This window comes from Homalodisca vitripennis, chromosome 2 (assembly GCF_021130785.1).
Source record: "Homalodisca vitripennis isolate AUS2020 chromosome 2, UT_GWSS_2.1, whole genome shotgun sequence".
Classification (NCBI taxonomy): domain Eukaryota; kingdom Metazoa; phylum Arthropoda; class Insecta; order Hemiptera; family Cicadellidae; genus Homalodisca; species Homalodisca vitripennis.
The window spans coordinates 145,455,761-145,473,901 of NC_060208.1; the positions used below are offsets into that span (position 1 = coordinate 145,455,761).

The window sequence follows — 18,141 nt, forward strand, 5'->3', positions numbered from 1 at the left end:
TATTTTTTATTACAAGCCATTTTATACTGATTGACTTATGTTAACTTATATTAACTTGTATTAACTTCATCGATATATAGTTGAGTGGAAAACAACACTTTTTAAGGTTTTACCTAAATACTTTCATTTTATTTTTATTAACGACATAAGTTTGAAAGAATAATTTAATATCCTAAAAATTATGAACTAAATATAACTATTTCCTTCTCTTTTATTATTTACATAATCACTTTTATAATTAATGGGATAATTAACGTAGGGCTATTACGGTGTGTAGCAGTTCCCCTTAGCTACTAATTCGGGCATTCAAAATGGGAATCCCTCGGGACAAGTACGTCTGAAAAGCCCTTCGATTTCGTTATGTTACTTTTTAATGGTACATTAACACAAAAATTTTACTGAAATCTTTCAACTAAGAAAGGATGATTTAATAGCATAATCAAATTTTATAATTTAATATAAAAGTGACGGAAATACAGTGCATCGCTAGTTAAATGAATGTTTAATAATAAAGGGAATGTTATCCTACAACAAAAAGTATTACACTTATTCAGTATAAATGGTTAATTTCTGAAAAGAACGGTCAGAATTTTACTGATTATATGTTTTGATCATTACCCTACTTTTAAGCTTAATGAACCTATAAAGATTTAAAAAATTGGATATATTACAACTACGTACGTTTCAACATAACGTTTAAATAAAAAAAGTATTTGACTGGAATATACAAAATCAATAATTCCATTAATTAATTAAAATTGTATAATATATGGAATTACTCTTTATTATGTACAAAGATAAATGCAGAACAAGTTAGCCAATAAGGCTGTGAATACTCGGTGAAACAAAAACAACAAAGGGAGGAAGAGACCGTGTAAGCTCGATTGCCCCTGTGAGACTGACCGTCACCATTCCACCCCGTGCTCCAGTCTCTGTATGAGACTTGTTCTTTTAAACAGTCTGTGGAAATAAGTTACATTTTCTTATCAAAAATACTTTTAATACTTTGCTTTATTCAACAAAACAAAGTTACGTTTTAATTAAAAATTTAGATTTACGTCTTTATATTTCCCATCTAAATAAATATATACATACATACATACATATATATATATATATATATATATATATATATATATATGAAATATAATATATATATATGAAATTTAGATTTACGTCTTTATATTCCCATCTAAATAAATATATACATACATACATACATATATATATATACATACATATATATATATATATATATATATATATATATATATATATATATATGAAAGTAAACCAAATTTTGTGAATTTATAAAAATATGTCTTAAATGATGATAAAGTCGATGAGATATTAAAAGGACTTAATTTTGGCCCCCACGCCAATATTCGATCCTATGAAACTAGTTTCGGATACATTGGAATTTGGTAGTAAAGTTAGAACGAAATACTATTTTTCAAACTATCCTACCAAATTACCATGCATTAAAAATAGAATTAAAGAGTCACTAATTAAGTTTACATTTAAATCTAGTTGGGAAGCACCCATACTAAGTTAGGATCATCCTCTTGAACAATTTCTGAATATTGTGATATCTAATATAGCTGATCATAATTTTCCTGAATTTCTTCAGAAACCCACTGATATTAATCACAAGCAAATTAAAGCTATAACATCTTTACGAAAAAAATAAAACATTATAATTGTTCCCGCAGATAAATGAAATACTACGGTAATAATGAATATATATATATATATATATATATATATATATATATATATATTCATAATATATATATATATAATACAGTTGATTATGTGTCAGAAATAAACAAACAATGAAGTGATGAAGATATATATATATATATATATATATATATATATATATATCTTCATCACTTCATTGTTTGTTTATTTCTGACACATAATCAACTGTATTCATTACTGTAGGGTGAATATAAAGTCAGCACACTCCCATCTACTTTTTTCCATAGGTAATAAAAGGAGATATCCTTTGGGTAGTGGTGCAATATGGAAAGGAAGTTTCATTTTATGATATTGAAAATCTTTTTTGGCCCCAAAAGTGTGAAATTTTCGGCCAACCCAAAAATTTCATATGTAAATCCCTATCAAATGACCCCTCATTTTAAAGAGCATGAAGAAAATTAAATAGTGGTGAAAATCAGAGATTGCTATGTTAGTAGTTTGGTTATTTAAACACATATGTGAAAGAAAGGGCCAAATACAAAATAATTGAATCGTAAAAAGTGAGGGCTCTGTGGTGTAATGGTAGCACATTCACCCGGCAAGTGAGAGATCCGGGTTCGTGTCCCGGCGGAGCAAGTACTTTTTGCGATTCAATATTTATTGAAATTAAATTAGGCTATTGCCACTTATACAAATTTAATATATATATATGTATATAAATATATATAAACAGGACGAAAACGTAACAGAACAGTTCTATTCCAACATTTCAAAACTTTTAAACGAAAATGGTGAAAATTAATATCTATCTAAAATTTCAATAGCTTTAATGATACCACAACATCCAAGTACACCAGTCTTTTATATTCATCCAAAATTGCACAAGAAAATTATGCTACCACCAGGACGTCCAATAGTATCTTCTTGTTCATCACCTACAGAGAGGATTTCCCCATATGTGGATATTTATCTACAGGACTTTGTCCAAAACTTACCAACATTACAAACATTAGGATAACTTTTTGATAAACATAAAAATGTACCTCAACCTCTTCCTAACGATGCAATATTGGTAACTGTTGATGTCACTTCTTTATACACAAATATAGAACACAATGAAGGAATTGAAGCTGTAACATACTATCTTAATAAAAGACAAGTTAACACAAAACCTAGTACTTCATAAGCTTATTATAAGCGTAACAATAGAGATTGCGTTCGGTATTAAAATTTAAATTACTCAATAATCATTATCTTACAAATGGAATATATCATAGAAGCATAAAACAAGCATTTGAAAGATTTGTCATAAAGATAAACAAACAGTAGGGGTTAATATGGCGCTGAAACACCTAGAAGAAATATACATTTGTTTTAAATGCTCCCATCACTTAGAATGACGAAATACGACAACAACGTTCCACATCACCTAAATAGAAAAATGTATTACGTTTATGAAGATCAACTAACCATAAGGGTAGAAGTGCCATTGAATATATTAGAAAAACAATATTTTTGTTTGTTTAACTTACGAATATCCTAGAGAGATGTAATTTGACACACGCCTCTTGCCTGTAGACTTATATAACAAATAATTCTAGTAATTCTGTTAGTAAAACGTAATTCTTTATAGATGAATAGGTGAAATGTGTAACAATGAAAAATTAATTTCTGTGTCGTATTGTATATTAACTTAGATTGGAAATAAAACTCGTGTACCTATTTAACTCAACGTAATAATCTCTTATTTATATTCTCCGTACAAAAATGAGGTAAAATACCATGGTCAAACTTCATCACACCAAAATTTCCAAAACTAACAACTAAGTATATGAACGAATTTCCAAGAACAAATAATGTAATTCCATTATATCTGACACACTAAATGCCATATATGTTTGTAATAAATGGCTTACAAGCTAATAAGCAAACACACAAGAACATAACTGCCATGGTTTTATGAATCTTACAAAATGTGTTGTCATACAAGTTAGTATTATGCAAAGGTTTGGTCTAACAGCATCGCGGTGGTATTCGGTGCAATGTTAGAACATAAAACTGGACTTAACAGACGAGAAGCGACGTTTTGTGCCGTACCAGCATCCCGTCCATGCGGGCACCGTTTGAAAATGCAATCACACTTAATGATTGCTTCATTTTCATCGCTGTTTTTCCTGGTAATTGTTCCTCATACAGTGTTTCGTAGCTCTAAATTACTCTATTTATTGTGATTATTACAAAATTTTCAAAACTTAATTTCATTATATTTTATATTTGTACGAGTATATCGTACAATAAAACTAAATTGCCATGTGTTTTGTACGGGAATATTAATTTTTATAAAATGGGACCCAAAATATGTTTTTTACAGGTTAATTAAAAATGTTTAACCATATTATTTATACCATAATTAGTTATCCTCTATTCTACAAGTTAACTTATTGAATAAATAGCAATAAAAATATGTCCATTAAAATAACTTTCCAACTGGTGCTTTGAGAAGTGTAGGACAAAATATAATATTAGCTTGTACGAGTATTTACGCTAAACTCGGTAATAATATTATTATTAAACTAAGAAAAATAATAAAATTTTTAAACTAGTAAATAACTTTTTTTGGCTTGCAAGAACGAACATTTCAATCTGCAATAGTATGAACAAATGTTTTTCATCATGTAAGAACTTAATTGTGGAATTCTTTTGAGAAATATACACATTGAAGTGGCAGATCAAACGTTTAAACATTACGTTAAACTCTGAAATATCAAAAATTCACTCAATGAAACGACGTTTTTGCAAGTGTGATTATTGTTTTTTGAAGTTTCATTGTTATGAAACACAATTTACTTATAATTGTTTAAGCTACATTAAATGATTCCTTGTTTTACACAAGGATACTGGAACAGAATATCCTATCATATGAAATATAGTATTATATGTAACCTAACTATGAACTAGTTGGGCTATAGTCTTGAAATTCTGCAGCAACCTCTTCTTAGCGTGTATTCTCGTATCCTAAAATTATTTACACTATCACCCAAACAATAATAACATGAGGCAATATATTCAAAGTTATTAAGATATAAAAATTAATACAAATAATTTACAAACCTATTTTTACAAAATTGAAGATATTTGTAATCTCTCAATCTCAGATCAAGTCAATTCATCACTTGAGGAGCCATCATTTGAATATCCGTCGGCGTCCTAATGATGTTCTAATAGGTTAAATACTTCATTTGGGAGGGGTTTACTACTGGGTTTACAACTGTTTTAGTAAATTTCTTATTGCACTGATGATGTGATCTTAAGATACAAGAAGGATCTGAAGGAAGTCTTGTTAGTTTTAACTTTTGATAACTTTCATGCGTGGGACCTCTTTTACATTTTAAGTCTTTTCTTAAGAATGTATGAGCCTCTTCAGATAGAAAGTCAATTGTTAAAATAGCTTGTTGATAATATCTACCTCGAGGATAAATATATTGTGTACGGTCACAGGCATGTACTACCAAGGATATTGTTGTACAAAAAACATGGCTGTATTTTTAATTTTCGTTTAAAATACAGCATATCGGTGTATAATTAAAAGCTACTTAATATTGTAAAAAGCTATGCATACTCCATCATCAAAATATGTGCATAGGATGTAACAAACATAAACATAGGGAACTGTGATATATGCGCGCGTGTGTATGTTTCATGTAGATATTTATATCTGTTATAAAGACTTTAAGTCTTGTTGGCTTCTGTAATGTCTGTGACTATTTTATTGTTAAAGTGTCATTATCACTTATTTGTGGTGTTACTCACTTGTATACTCTAGAAGTTTCCATGTGAAAATTGTAACAACATTGTATACTATAACATCCAACAGGTTCGAGCTATTCTGGAGTTTTATATCGGCAAACCGCAACACAATATACTGCCACAAAGCCGTGATCCCGTAGGAGTGCTTCATCCCCCTCCCACCAATACCACCCCACCACCACAACTCCCGCCAAAGTTGAGTAATTTATAGAGAGCATATCACTTTGTTGCTGTGTTCAGTATCTACCATGGCTTCTGAATGACGAGCTGTTACATTGATTGGATATTTCCCAGAGCAGCTAAGAGAACTTTACTTCATTATTTAAGATGATAAGAAGTTATTGTCCTGTTAAACCAATAATGCATGTACAATATTCTTAATATAAAATGCAGAGCAACAAATAAGACTAACAAATAGAAGGTATTTCATATGCTGATTGAGAATTTGTATCGGCATATTTGTTATTTTTTATTTGTATTGTAAGAAAATTACTTAAAACCATCCATTTCAGCAAACATTATGTAACTTTGAGATTGTGAAATGAAGCTTTTACGATCATTTAAATACGCATACGCCAACACATCAAGATTTACTAATATACAGTATTATACTTTCATAAATCTGCTATATACACAATATTTTTCGTGCGTGGTATGGAATCTTTGATGGATAAATTCCATCAAAGTCTAAGAATATTTTAAGAGAAAACAAAATTTTTACTTACAGAGTAGAAATTATATTAAGTTCAATTGCGATCTGTAATGATAAACTGAAATGAATTTCCAGCCAGTGCATTTTTTTTCTTTAAATAGTTGAACCCAGTAAATAGTGTGAAATTAAACTTCCAAAAGTTAATCAAAATATAATTGTTTAATACCCATATAAACATGACAAAGTTACAATAAATTGACTGTAACGTAAGTTTTTATTAGGTTTTACCCAACACAACAATATACATATCTTACTACATTGAACCATGACCAATATAATAGTTAATATATATATATATATATATATATATATATATATATATATATATATATATATATATATATATATTTCAAAGCAGAGACATTTTGAGTAAATATTCGTTAAACAAAAAAATATAATAGCCGTGTAGAAGATTTTAGTTATAATATGTTGACTAAATACAAGTTTCTACAGCGAGGACAAATTTTTTATAACGGAATCAATTCATTGTCACAGTCTCCAGTCGCATAAGGCTAAGTACTCAGTTATAAGTTTGTAATGTCTAGAAGTTATTTTGGTAAGGATTCTGACTACTGACCTTAAAAATAATTTGAATTTACCTAATATTTTGTAAAAATTCGAATAATAATAATGTTTAGTCATATAATACAGTACTTTAATATTTGACAAGGTATGTTAATTGATTGAGCGGGCCGTGAACACTATGGCATAGGGCGTTCTTATACTTTCCCAATATTCTTTTTAAATAGAGCTTGTATCGTTTACTCTTTTTCGTATACACGCTTGAGGTACATTGGTGTTTTTTGGATAGTCCGTGTTTTTTAGTATCTCATGTTAGTATATCACGTTTATGAGGTACTGTTCTGAAAGTCCTAAAGTACAATCTATTGTATTTATTGTAAACAATCTATTGCATATATCTATGATACAATGTATTTATGTTCTGAAAACTTACAACGTGATCCAAATTGCTATAATCTGAATAATACTATTCCACATTAGTCTAATAAAATAAAACGCGTGGAAAATAGTTTTATCATAGAATTGTGCTGCAGAGCCGTTTGTCACAGGACAGCTTATATTAAAACGTCGTATAAGAAACATTCTTTTGTTCCAGGAATGGGATTCCAGCCAGAGTTTGCCGAGCCCTTAGAAAACCTTACTATTGCTGTAGGACGTGACGCCACCTTCCGGTGCATGGTCCAACATCTGGGAGGTTATAGGGTATGTACAAATTCATGAGTTTCGTTTTCATCACCTGTTTAACGTCGATTCTTTCAATATTGCTGCTGTTCTTTCTCATATTTTATTACACAATATTACTAAAATGTATTTAGAATTCCTCAAGCTAGACTCAAATGAATACTATCATGTGAAAATACCGTGCATAATCCGGGATCTGAACTTGGTCTACTAGTATTGAATCCTTTGATATTCCAGACTAATAATGGATAGATATGGACTCAAATATTGATAAAAATATAACATGTAAAAAAGAAAAGTAATTAATTAGTTACAGGAAAGAGTTAAAATTGATGCCAACTCACCAACATGGTATTTCTCCTTTCATAGCAATGCACGGCTCATACATCGCATCCACCGTCGTCGGGGCTCCCGTGCGGTCGACTTGATGTGCATGGGTGAATAAGCAGTTGGCGGCACCGTTATCGCTGCAAAACAGTCACTGGCATCAGGAGGGGATAGGTTGTACAAAGGAAGTCACTTATATTCCAAAAAAATTCCAAAATAAAGTCAAAATAAATTCCAAGAAAATAATGACGTATACAGCAACTAAAAGGGGGGCAAGCAGGGTTCTGAGATACACCTCAACGTGAGGTGAAAACTTGGGAGAAAAAGTGAGAACGCTCCCGAACTAGGTGTATAACGCGCTAACCACATACTAACTGAGGAGCGTCCAGCAGAAGCTATGCCGATTGATTCAACCGTCAGGAGTTATGAATAGGCCATTATAGAATAATCAACTAATATAAAGTCTGAGTCCAGAGTACAACAGTTAAAGCCAGCTTAATGATTTCTTTGGACAAATGTCATGTAAAATATTCTATGAAACTAAATTGAGTCTTACTCTAATAATATGGTACATAACTATAAATACTATACAAATATGGTACACTGAGGCGTTTACTACTCAGGCATAAGAAAGATCAATAAAGAAGAAGTCAGTCTTCAGTGAAGGAATCCCCAATGTTATTTCATAAGGTCTGCTTAAAAGGAGTTGTGGAATTATGTTGATGCAATCTGAAAGTCTTAAATTCTATAACTCAACAGAATATAATCAATTTCAATCAACGGTAGAATGCCAACGTCAGTGACCTCTAGTAATGTCATATATTTCCTATTACTTCCAAAATTTTCACCCTCTTTTGATAACCGATTCTTCAGCATTAAAGATTTGTTAATAGAGTATAATGACACATTCCAGGAAACTACAATATTTAATTTTTTATTGTTTTCCTCAAGCTTAAGCAACCCGGTATTAGTTATGTACACTTCAAGAATTGAACAACAAGCCATTTAAGTCTCTAATATATATATATATATATATATATATATATATATATATATATATATATATATATATATATATATATAGCCTCTCAGACATAAAGAGTCAGTTAGCTTAACTGTTTGAGGCTGGCAGTAACCATTTAAGAGGTTTATTATCCATACAAACTGAGATAGATTTTAAATACAGTAAACAAGTTTTAGACCTGAGTACAATAGTTTAAATTTAGTAAATGGTTGAGGATTTTGAAATGTCTAGGTCCATTACAATTTTGAAAGTTGTTTTGACAAATAAAGATAATCTTATTGTTTATGTTATTGATTGAAAGTTTTCGTTCTCAATAAGTTTTGTTATATAAGTTGCAACGAATAGTCATGAAAACCAGAATATAAAAGTCCGATTAGAAATATAGCTGTAGAACCGTTTATGAATCGTTTATGGTGTTCCCCAGCAAGAATCTAAAACATCATTCGAAGTGATTATAATTGTGTTTACATGAATATAATTTAATCTGACCGCTCCATTATAATAATTACAAAAGTAATTTTCTTGCTCTCATTAAATTTCGAAGTTGAATCTTTTGCATGTCTGCTCATAAGTTTATTTATAAAGTCGTTCCATTTGGATTTTCAGTTTCCTAGCGAATAGTTTAACGTCATATGAGTAACCATGTTAGAAAAAAAAGATCTGGATTAATACATTTTCAAGCAAGCTGAGTAGGAACAGCCATATGAGATTTAAACACGTAACATATTAACTCATGTAGCGCATAAAACCCTACACATGTATCATCTTTCAGTGACTTGGTGTATATATTTTTATTATATAAAAATCCCTATGAACTCAACTTAGTTAACGAAAATGTCCCTTGTAACCAGTCATACCCATTGACGAAAATTAGGTCTACGATGGTGCATGTCCAACTTCAACATCATTTAAGCCAATCATTTATTTATTTATTTATCAACGGTTCCACCATTTTTACATTAAAGTACTTATTTGCTATATATTAACATTTCAAGACAGCTTAAATATCTTACAAAAATTACATAAAACAATGCAACAGTAATAGTTAGATGACAATGAGTAGCACTTATTCAGTGAGTAAACTATCATAGCAACAGGTGACCAAACAGCTATATAGGATACTTAGAGTCTGCAATAATAATCATATACAACTAGAAAACAACAATGAGAACAACAATAATTATAATAACAACAATAACAAAGCATTCAGAAGGCTGTCACGATTTCTATTTTATCTTCTGCGTGATGAAAATGTTTATTCGCGGGTGATCCCGAGAGTTAAATGAGCTACAGATTTGAAATTTTCCATGCAGCCTCAGCAAAGCCCGTTTTGCGTCGTTTCGCTTGGCACACTCCGACCTTGCTAATAACTAGGTCTATCTTTAAAAAGATTCCTAAAAGACGGCCTGACAAGCCTATACTGTGACTATTGAAAACTGAAATCATCGCTTTAATATTATTATTTCATTAGTTTAAAAAAATTAAAGTTATATTATTTTAAATTGTGACCACTCGAAGTTTTATTGTATATTGTATGTATCAGCCTCTGTTGCTGACATTCCATAAAATGAAAAATATACGACCAAGTTGCAACGCAATTACTAGCCTTCAACTAGCATATGCACGCAGATAATGATAGCCTAGGTCCGAGTCTTAAAGAACGCAAAAGACTAGTAACTTTAAGAGGCGAGATGGCTTAACGCTGTTCGTACAGACTACAATAGTAATCTTCATTTGGTCTACGGTAAGCTGAAAGATTTAATTTATTATCCAGAGTGCTTTTTGAAAGCCAGTTAAAATATATCTACCGATGAATTTGGAATGACTCTCTCTACTTTCTTGACTATCCTGTTACACTGTGTCTTCGTATAAGTATCATTGGTTAAGTGTAATGAAAGAAGCTCCAGCCCGTTTATTGGAACAGGCGCTGTATTATTATCTGTTTGTTTGTCCCCATGACTAAACGATAACACCCGACTGATTAAACTGCGAGCTTTACAAAGTCTCTTTCTACCAAGTAAACCACCAATTGTGTTTATTTAGTGTAATCAAAGAGCGAACAACGTTTAGCGAAGTTTTACTAGATGGGTGAGAATCAATACAAATAGTTCTGAGGTTTGCATCTACAGCTCTTGAAATACACTAACTAAATTGTGATTTACAAGGACTAAAATTATTATTTATTATTTGAATACGTGTCCAATGGTATCGATTTAACATATATACAAAAATTCATACATATTGCATTCAACAAAATATACATGTTTTTTACATAACCGAGTTAACGAAGGCGTTGAAACATAGTTTTAGTAAAATTAAACGAAAAAATGTTATTAAATTATATTAATGTCATTATAATGTTAGTTACATTAGATTAAGATTCTATGATTTATTTTCATACATTTAACTAGATGCTTCCTTATAATATGTGGTGTAAACACTAAGCAATACATTTTATTAGCTATAAGTGCCTAATACTTCCAACTATGACGTGTTTTCCAATACATTTTTAGAACCAAATGTTTAAATGTTTTCAGAATTTTTCCATTCTAGAAAAGTGAAACTGTACATAATTCTAGATTTCTACGTTTACATACATAATTCTAGTATAAAAAAATAATATTTAACAGCTTCAATATTACTTTAACGTACTATAAGCCTGCTGTATACTAGCTCCTACAATACCAAAGGATAAAACTGTTGGTAATTAAAGAGTATTACGCTAATAAGATATGAATGTGATATCCCAATTCTCAGGCACACGTAGTAGTTTTTACATTTTCAGTCCACATCGCATTAAAATGTCCTACGAAATGTATATCACAATATATTATAAGGCGTAATATAATTGGTTTGAGGTCCGTATAAATCTAAATAAGAGCTAAATTTACTCGCGTGAATAAAACTATTATTCCACTGTGAAACATGTGTGTATCATTTTATATTGTTACTGAGAATTTAAATATTTCTACTTGCAGGTAGGGTGGGTGAAGGCGGACACGAAAGCCATTCAAGCTATACACGACCACGTGATCACCCACAACCCGCGGGTGTCGGTGTCACACTCTGACCACAGCACGTGGAACCTCCATGTCCGCAGTGTCCAGGAAGAGGATCGTGGCCAGTACATGTGCCAGATAAACACTGATCCCATGCAGAGTCAGGCAGGTCTTGCTTATAGCTAGTTATTCAACCCTTTGTACTACTATCAGTATCTTTAAATATTAGGCTTACAGTATTTCATTATGATTACACAAAAGCGTAAATATTTATACGTAGTAACTTCAATGGGAATAAGGTTATATGGGCATTACCTCATTCCAATAGAATAGTACATTATTATCCAGACCGGCTGCTTATTGAAGGAATCGCATGTCGTCCAACGGAACTATAAACGCGTGAGAAAATTAATTCTTAAATTAAATTAAATCTGAAGGTGTGTAATTAAAAATGTCCCAGTCACAATATGGTAATGATGAACAATAACATTAAAAATTGATGTTTATAATACATATAGGAAATGGAAACATTTTAACTTTGTTTTTTCTTAACAAACAGTTGAGGATCCCTCTCTGCGTTATTAATTATTGCCTAGCAGAAATCATTAGTTTCCTCTATCCACACTGATTAATACACTTGAGATAACGTTTGTTTGAAGGTTTAAGCAAAATTAATAATATTAAATGAGGATACGGCGTTTCCTGTAAATTAGTAATTGATGTAGGGAAAAAGGATTTAAAAAATCAATTGAATTTTGAAATATATGTATGAACAGAAGGATTGCAAAGAATTCAGTAACAATTTCTGAAACATGTAGGATTATCCAAGACAAAAGGAAAATGTTTATTGAATAAGTGCCAAAATTTCAGAAAACACTTTCCTTATCTGGCTCAAAAAAGTACACCATTTGGAAAGCCTAGTAAAACTAGCTTAATGTTTAATTCAATGCTGCAAGTATGAGAATCCTGTATACAGTATTTTAGTGCCTGTTAATCATGTTTTTAAACAAACCTTCCACTGTGCACTTCAAGTACTTATTAATATTATTGTAGCATATGTATTAAACTATGGTAGGTATAAAATTATAATCCTCGCTTTAATATGAGTATCTTATTAGTTTTAACAAATTTGAATGAGTTACACCATTTTAAAATGTTACCACTCGACATTTAACTAGATATTTTATAAGAATGAACATGCGTATTTTATAAGAATCTATATTTTATAAGATAATAATAATTATCTTCCTCCTAGATATCCAGAATTGGAAATGATAATTGGTTAATCTGATTCGAATTGTTGTAGATGGGTCATCTTGATGTAGTAGTACCTCCGGACTTTGTGAATGAAGAGACCTCCAGTGACATTATGGTGCCTGAGGGAGGTACCGCCAAACTTATCTGCAAAGCTAGGGGATATCCAACTCCTCATGTCACATGGAGACGCGAAGACAATGGGGATATCATCGTTAAGGAGCCAGGCGGGAAGACCAAAGGTAGATATCTTGCTTTGCTGTCTTCTGTTTTTGTGGTCAGTCAATCGTAGTACCCATGCTTTAAAAAATAAATTACATTTTTACAGTGAGTTCATATCAAGGGGAGGTTCTGAAGCTGGCCAAGATTACCAGGTCGGAGATGGGCGCGTATCTGTGTATCGCGTCCAACAGCATCCCACCCTCTGTCAGCAAACGAATCTTGGTCAACGTTAATTGTAAGTATTACTAACTTTTACTTGTTTGCATAGTTGATGGAGTCAGCCATGAAATATATATTTTTTACATAAATTTGTAGTACATTAAATATATTTTCAGAACGAGTTTACACATAACAACATTATCGTGTTTCAGTCCATCCCGTCATTCAAGTGCCCAATCAGTTGGTGGGAGCGCCTACGGGCACAGACGTCACCCTTGAATGCTATGTGGAGGCCTCCCCTAAATCTATCAACTACTGGGTCAGAGATTCTGGTGGGTACTTAAAGATATATTTAAATATAATAATACTTTTAAAGAACGTCCATATAATGTTTGTGATATTAGTTTACTTTTCATGTCAGAAGAATTATAAAAATTACAATATAAGTTTGACAGGAATAGCATGTCTTCTCCCATTCAATGATTTTTAAACGTGTACATTGATTGTCATAAAATATCAAATGTATAATCTTAGTAACCAATATGGTTTACAGATTATTTATAATAACACAATAAAAATGTTGATTATCAATACATTTTACTATTAACTATTTGTCACAAATAAAATTGGTTAAATGCGTAGACATAAAACTTGATCAATGCTTTCAAAATAAAATACACACACCACTTCTAAATCTTCAGGTATGTTCATTGTACATATATTTTTTATTCTTTCATAAATACTGAAGTAAGAATGAGTGATGATTCAATGTATATACTTAATTTTTAAAACTTGCACATAATGTTTCAATTTAAAACTGAATCGAACACATAATACGGCTAGTCACCAATTTTTAATATTATATATTTATTTAAATTATTATTTGTACCAGATCATTTTCAACCCCAAAAAACGCCAAAATCTGTATTTTATCGTTGAAATAACTAGAAAACCATGCAAGCACATTTTACATTCTCCAATTGAGCCTATACTAAGCAAAAACCTTTAGCACACGATGAACGTTATTTTGTATATACAAAAATAATAGATTCAAAATTTTTCAAACTATTGATTTTGAATATGGAGAGGTGATTTGTTTACCTGTCCCACTTTTAAAATTGAAATGGTTTGATAGATATTACAGATAATTCTACCTTTGCAAAACTTTCCCCGTATAGCTCTGTCCTTTCCAGCACATTCTATCCCTGTTTACGTTTTTGGTTACCATTTACAATTATCATATTTTACTTTCAGTGTAATACGTCTAATCTACAAAAATATAGGGAAGATATTTTATTTTCAAAATTTAAACCATTTAAAGGCACTTTTACTGTTTTATTTTTACGAAGTTTTAGCACTGGAAATACATAAATAAAATGTACATACTCTTTCAATGTTCAATACATGTTACCTGTGTTATAGCGTGTTTTCTTTAAATGGAGTATTTAAGCAATATATGAGTTGTAAAAATAATGATGACTATGAATTAATGTATACTTATTAAATAAACTATTATTCTTGTATAAACTGTTGATTTCAAGCAGTAACGTATGTGAGCAGATCTACAATGTCAGTAATAGGTATGTGGCATAGCATATAATACAGGGTGTTCATTTGAAAACTTAAAACTCGTAAGACCTTTAGTCTTATAACACAAGTATCAAAATTCTGTAAACGGGAGTGTATAGTGCTAATTTGGGAAACATAAAAAATTTTCTTCAAAATGGAGGTGCTCACTCCCATGCCCCCCCCCCAAATCCAAAGTGAAAATTTTGAAATGGCAACTAATACCTTGTAACATTTCAAATTTAACCTCATAAAAATGCTGTATTATGGTACAAAAAGATTTTTATCAGCCAATCCGTTTGGTATCAGCAGCCAATGATGTAATTTCTTACACAACAATTAATAGTCTACAAACTACTATACTACTGCTAATAGCAACAAAAGTAGTCAATGAATAGTGTTGTCAATTCTTTGTAAACGTCAAATCAAATTTTCAAATTAGTGGCCATTGTTGTTCAGCGAAAAAAATAACCTATTTTAAAATTCTTACCTAACCTTTCTAAAAGTCTATCTCGTTCAGCGTCTTCACTCAACAGTGATCCTGTTATTCAAGTTTTGGTCATCAGTGGGATGTGTTTTAAGAACTACTGATTTCAAGTGACCCCACACAAAAAGTCTAAGGGTGTTAAGTCTTGAGAACTTGCCGGCCACTGGATTGTTCCTCTTCTACCGATCCAGTGACCCGGGTAGTGTGTATCTAGCCATTGTCGCACAGGAAGAGCATAATGTGGAGGAGCTCCATCTTGTTGAATGTAAAACATATCCGCATCTAAATTGAACTGGCCTACTTCATTTACCTGGTTTTTACAATAATGTTTTTAGAATAATACAGTCAATATTGTTTACCTTAACATATTTAGATTTGCTAGAAAACACTATTGACCCTCTTATAATGAAGGAGGCCACTTTGGGTTTGGGGAGGCATTGGAGTGAGCACCCCCATTTTGAAAATAATTATTTTGTTGTTCCCCTAATTAGTACTATACACTCCCGTTTACAGCATTTTTATACTTTGGCTATAAGTCTTTTAATACGAGTTTGAAGTCTTCAAATGAACACCCTGTATATGAAAACACCATTTTTCTCTCATAATAGTTGTTAAAGAAAAACTTTAAGAGATGCTGTTAGTCAATATTTAAACATTCTACCGTTGCTTCAGGTTCCCTTTTAATTAAGCTCTAACTTGCACCAATGTAATCGAAAGTGATTCCAATCCCAGTAAACAAACAGCCAACAGGTTGAGAGCTAGCGAGCTGTTTCTCCCACTTGATTCTTTGCCAAGTTTTGCAGGCGACAGCTCGAATTAACTGCGTCTCCGACTTGAATATTTACGTTATGCAAATGAACGGTTATTGTGAGCGCGATATTATTTTACTGTGTTTGTCGGCGCAGATGAGATACCTTACTTTTAACGGATTTCATTTGCACATTTGAAATATCATCTCCTTTCTACCATTCCGCGAACAGATGGAGTCCGAGTTGACTTTGACGAAACTGTTGAGACGCAGCATTATCAGCGAGACTAGATAACAGCTTGACCGATAATATACGCCATATTGGTAAACATTTTCTATGATTAGAATACAATTAGATACTCATAGTCGAATTTTTAGGGTACTTGTTAATCGTATAATCTAATTCATATGTACCGCAATCTAGTTACTAAGTGATATCGCTAATGAACATATTTCAAAGAAAATGATGTTAACATTAAATTGCTCCAATGAACAATGACTAATGTCTACACAGGCGGCACAGCGCCATGGAACTTTATTTGTAATATTGATTTCTTAAGCTCAAATTCCGTTTTAAAACGTTTCACATCACATCATTACTGTCACATCGCATTGTAACAACTATTTACCTAATTATGTGCAATAAAAACCGTACAAGACGTTTCTAATGCTGTCTTTTGCTTGCCTTGTACAGTTAAAATGAACATGGTCTTCCCATGATATAAATATGATAGCAAGATCATTTCTTTCTATATACATTTCTACAATATATATCTCAGTAGATAAATTAGGTTCATGCAGGTTCTAAACAAAGTTTTATATTTTTCTTATAGTATTTTAATTCATGTCTTACCAAATATGAACATTTTTATGTTAAATTTCTAGGATTTCCAACACATGGCCTAATACTTGGTACATACTATTAAATTTCGATCTGGACAAATATGAAGTGTACGTCATGTTGGCTTTATTGCCACTGTTTCCTAAAATTTGATTAGATTCTAAGAATATACACTATAGGAATTAAAATGGAGCCCCATTCAATAATAAATACGCATGCGGATTTCTTGACGAGAGCTGTAGGGTGAAGTCGTTGTTTCAGGAGAAATGGTGATATCCAGCGAGAAGTACGAGGTGCAGAGTCTGACAAAGTCACTGTTCGAGGTCAAGATGATGCTTATAATTCGAGGCTTCAACAAACAGGATGTTGGGTCTTATAGGTGTATCGCAAAGAACTCACTGGGAGAAGTGGAGAGCAATATTCGATTATATGGTGAGAAACAATTATATTTATAAAAAAGCATTCTCATATATACATGGTGTCACATAGGTTTTCCTTTTAAATGGTTTTGAGATAGTTAAATAATAATGTTTTAGTACTTTAATTAACACTTAAACGCTTAATCTATAAATGTTGAAGATGAACCTTGTATTGTCTTATATTAAAGGCTATCTTTTGAGAGGTGTCTGACAAAGATAGCCTTGCTATGGAAAGGCCTCACGAAAATAAAAGTTTTTAAATATTGATTTTTGTGTTTTAAATATTAATAACTTAAACTTCACTTTGTCATATTTTTCTGTATGTTCAATGGTCTACCATCTTTACACTAAACGTTCCAATACCAATCGTAAGCACACGAGCAATTACATTGAGGAGGACGCTTAGCGCTCCAATACTGTATTTATGAATAAATTCGAAACATTGATTAATGAATCCTTTCTAGATAAATAAATTGTTTAAAGTCGGATCCAGTCATCTTCTTTTTAAAAGACATGGATACAATACTATGTGAATTCGATTAATATATGTTTAGTAATGGTAACCTTACATAATCACTAAAAGCTGTAAATGTTATAGACAACGTTTTAACATACCCTTTATGTTGTTTGTACTATTAGAATAGTTATTGCAGTCACCAACATTTGAAA

The 18,141-nt window shown here is 31.3% G+C and overlaps 1 protein-coding gene across 1 annotated transcript in view; it reads left to right on the forward strand.

The window, feature by feature from the left end:
• The window catches only part of LOC124354846 (lachesin-like), an 87,043-nt gene that overhangs the window by 62,964 nt on the left and 5,938 nt on the right, over positions 1-18,141 (forward strand). Inside the window, exons 3-8 of the mRNA XM_046805602.1 lie at positions 7,341-7,447; positions 11,756-11,941; positions 13,083-13,272; positions 13,359-13,487; positions 13,624-13,743; positions 17,315-17,485. Of these exons, the coding sequence (XP_046661558.1) occupies positions 7,341-7,447; positions 11,756-11,941; positions 13,083-13,272; positions 13,359-13,487; positions 13,624-13,743; positions 17,315-17,485 (903 nt within the window). The remainder of the gene's footprint in view (positions 1-7,340; positions 7,448-11,755; positions 11,942-13,082; positions 13,273-13,358; positions 13,488-13,623; positions 13,744-17,314; positions 17,486-18,141) is intronic.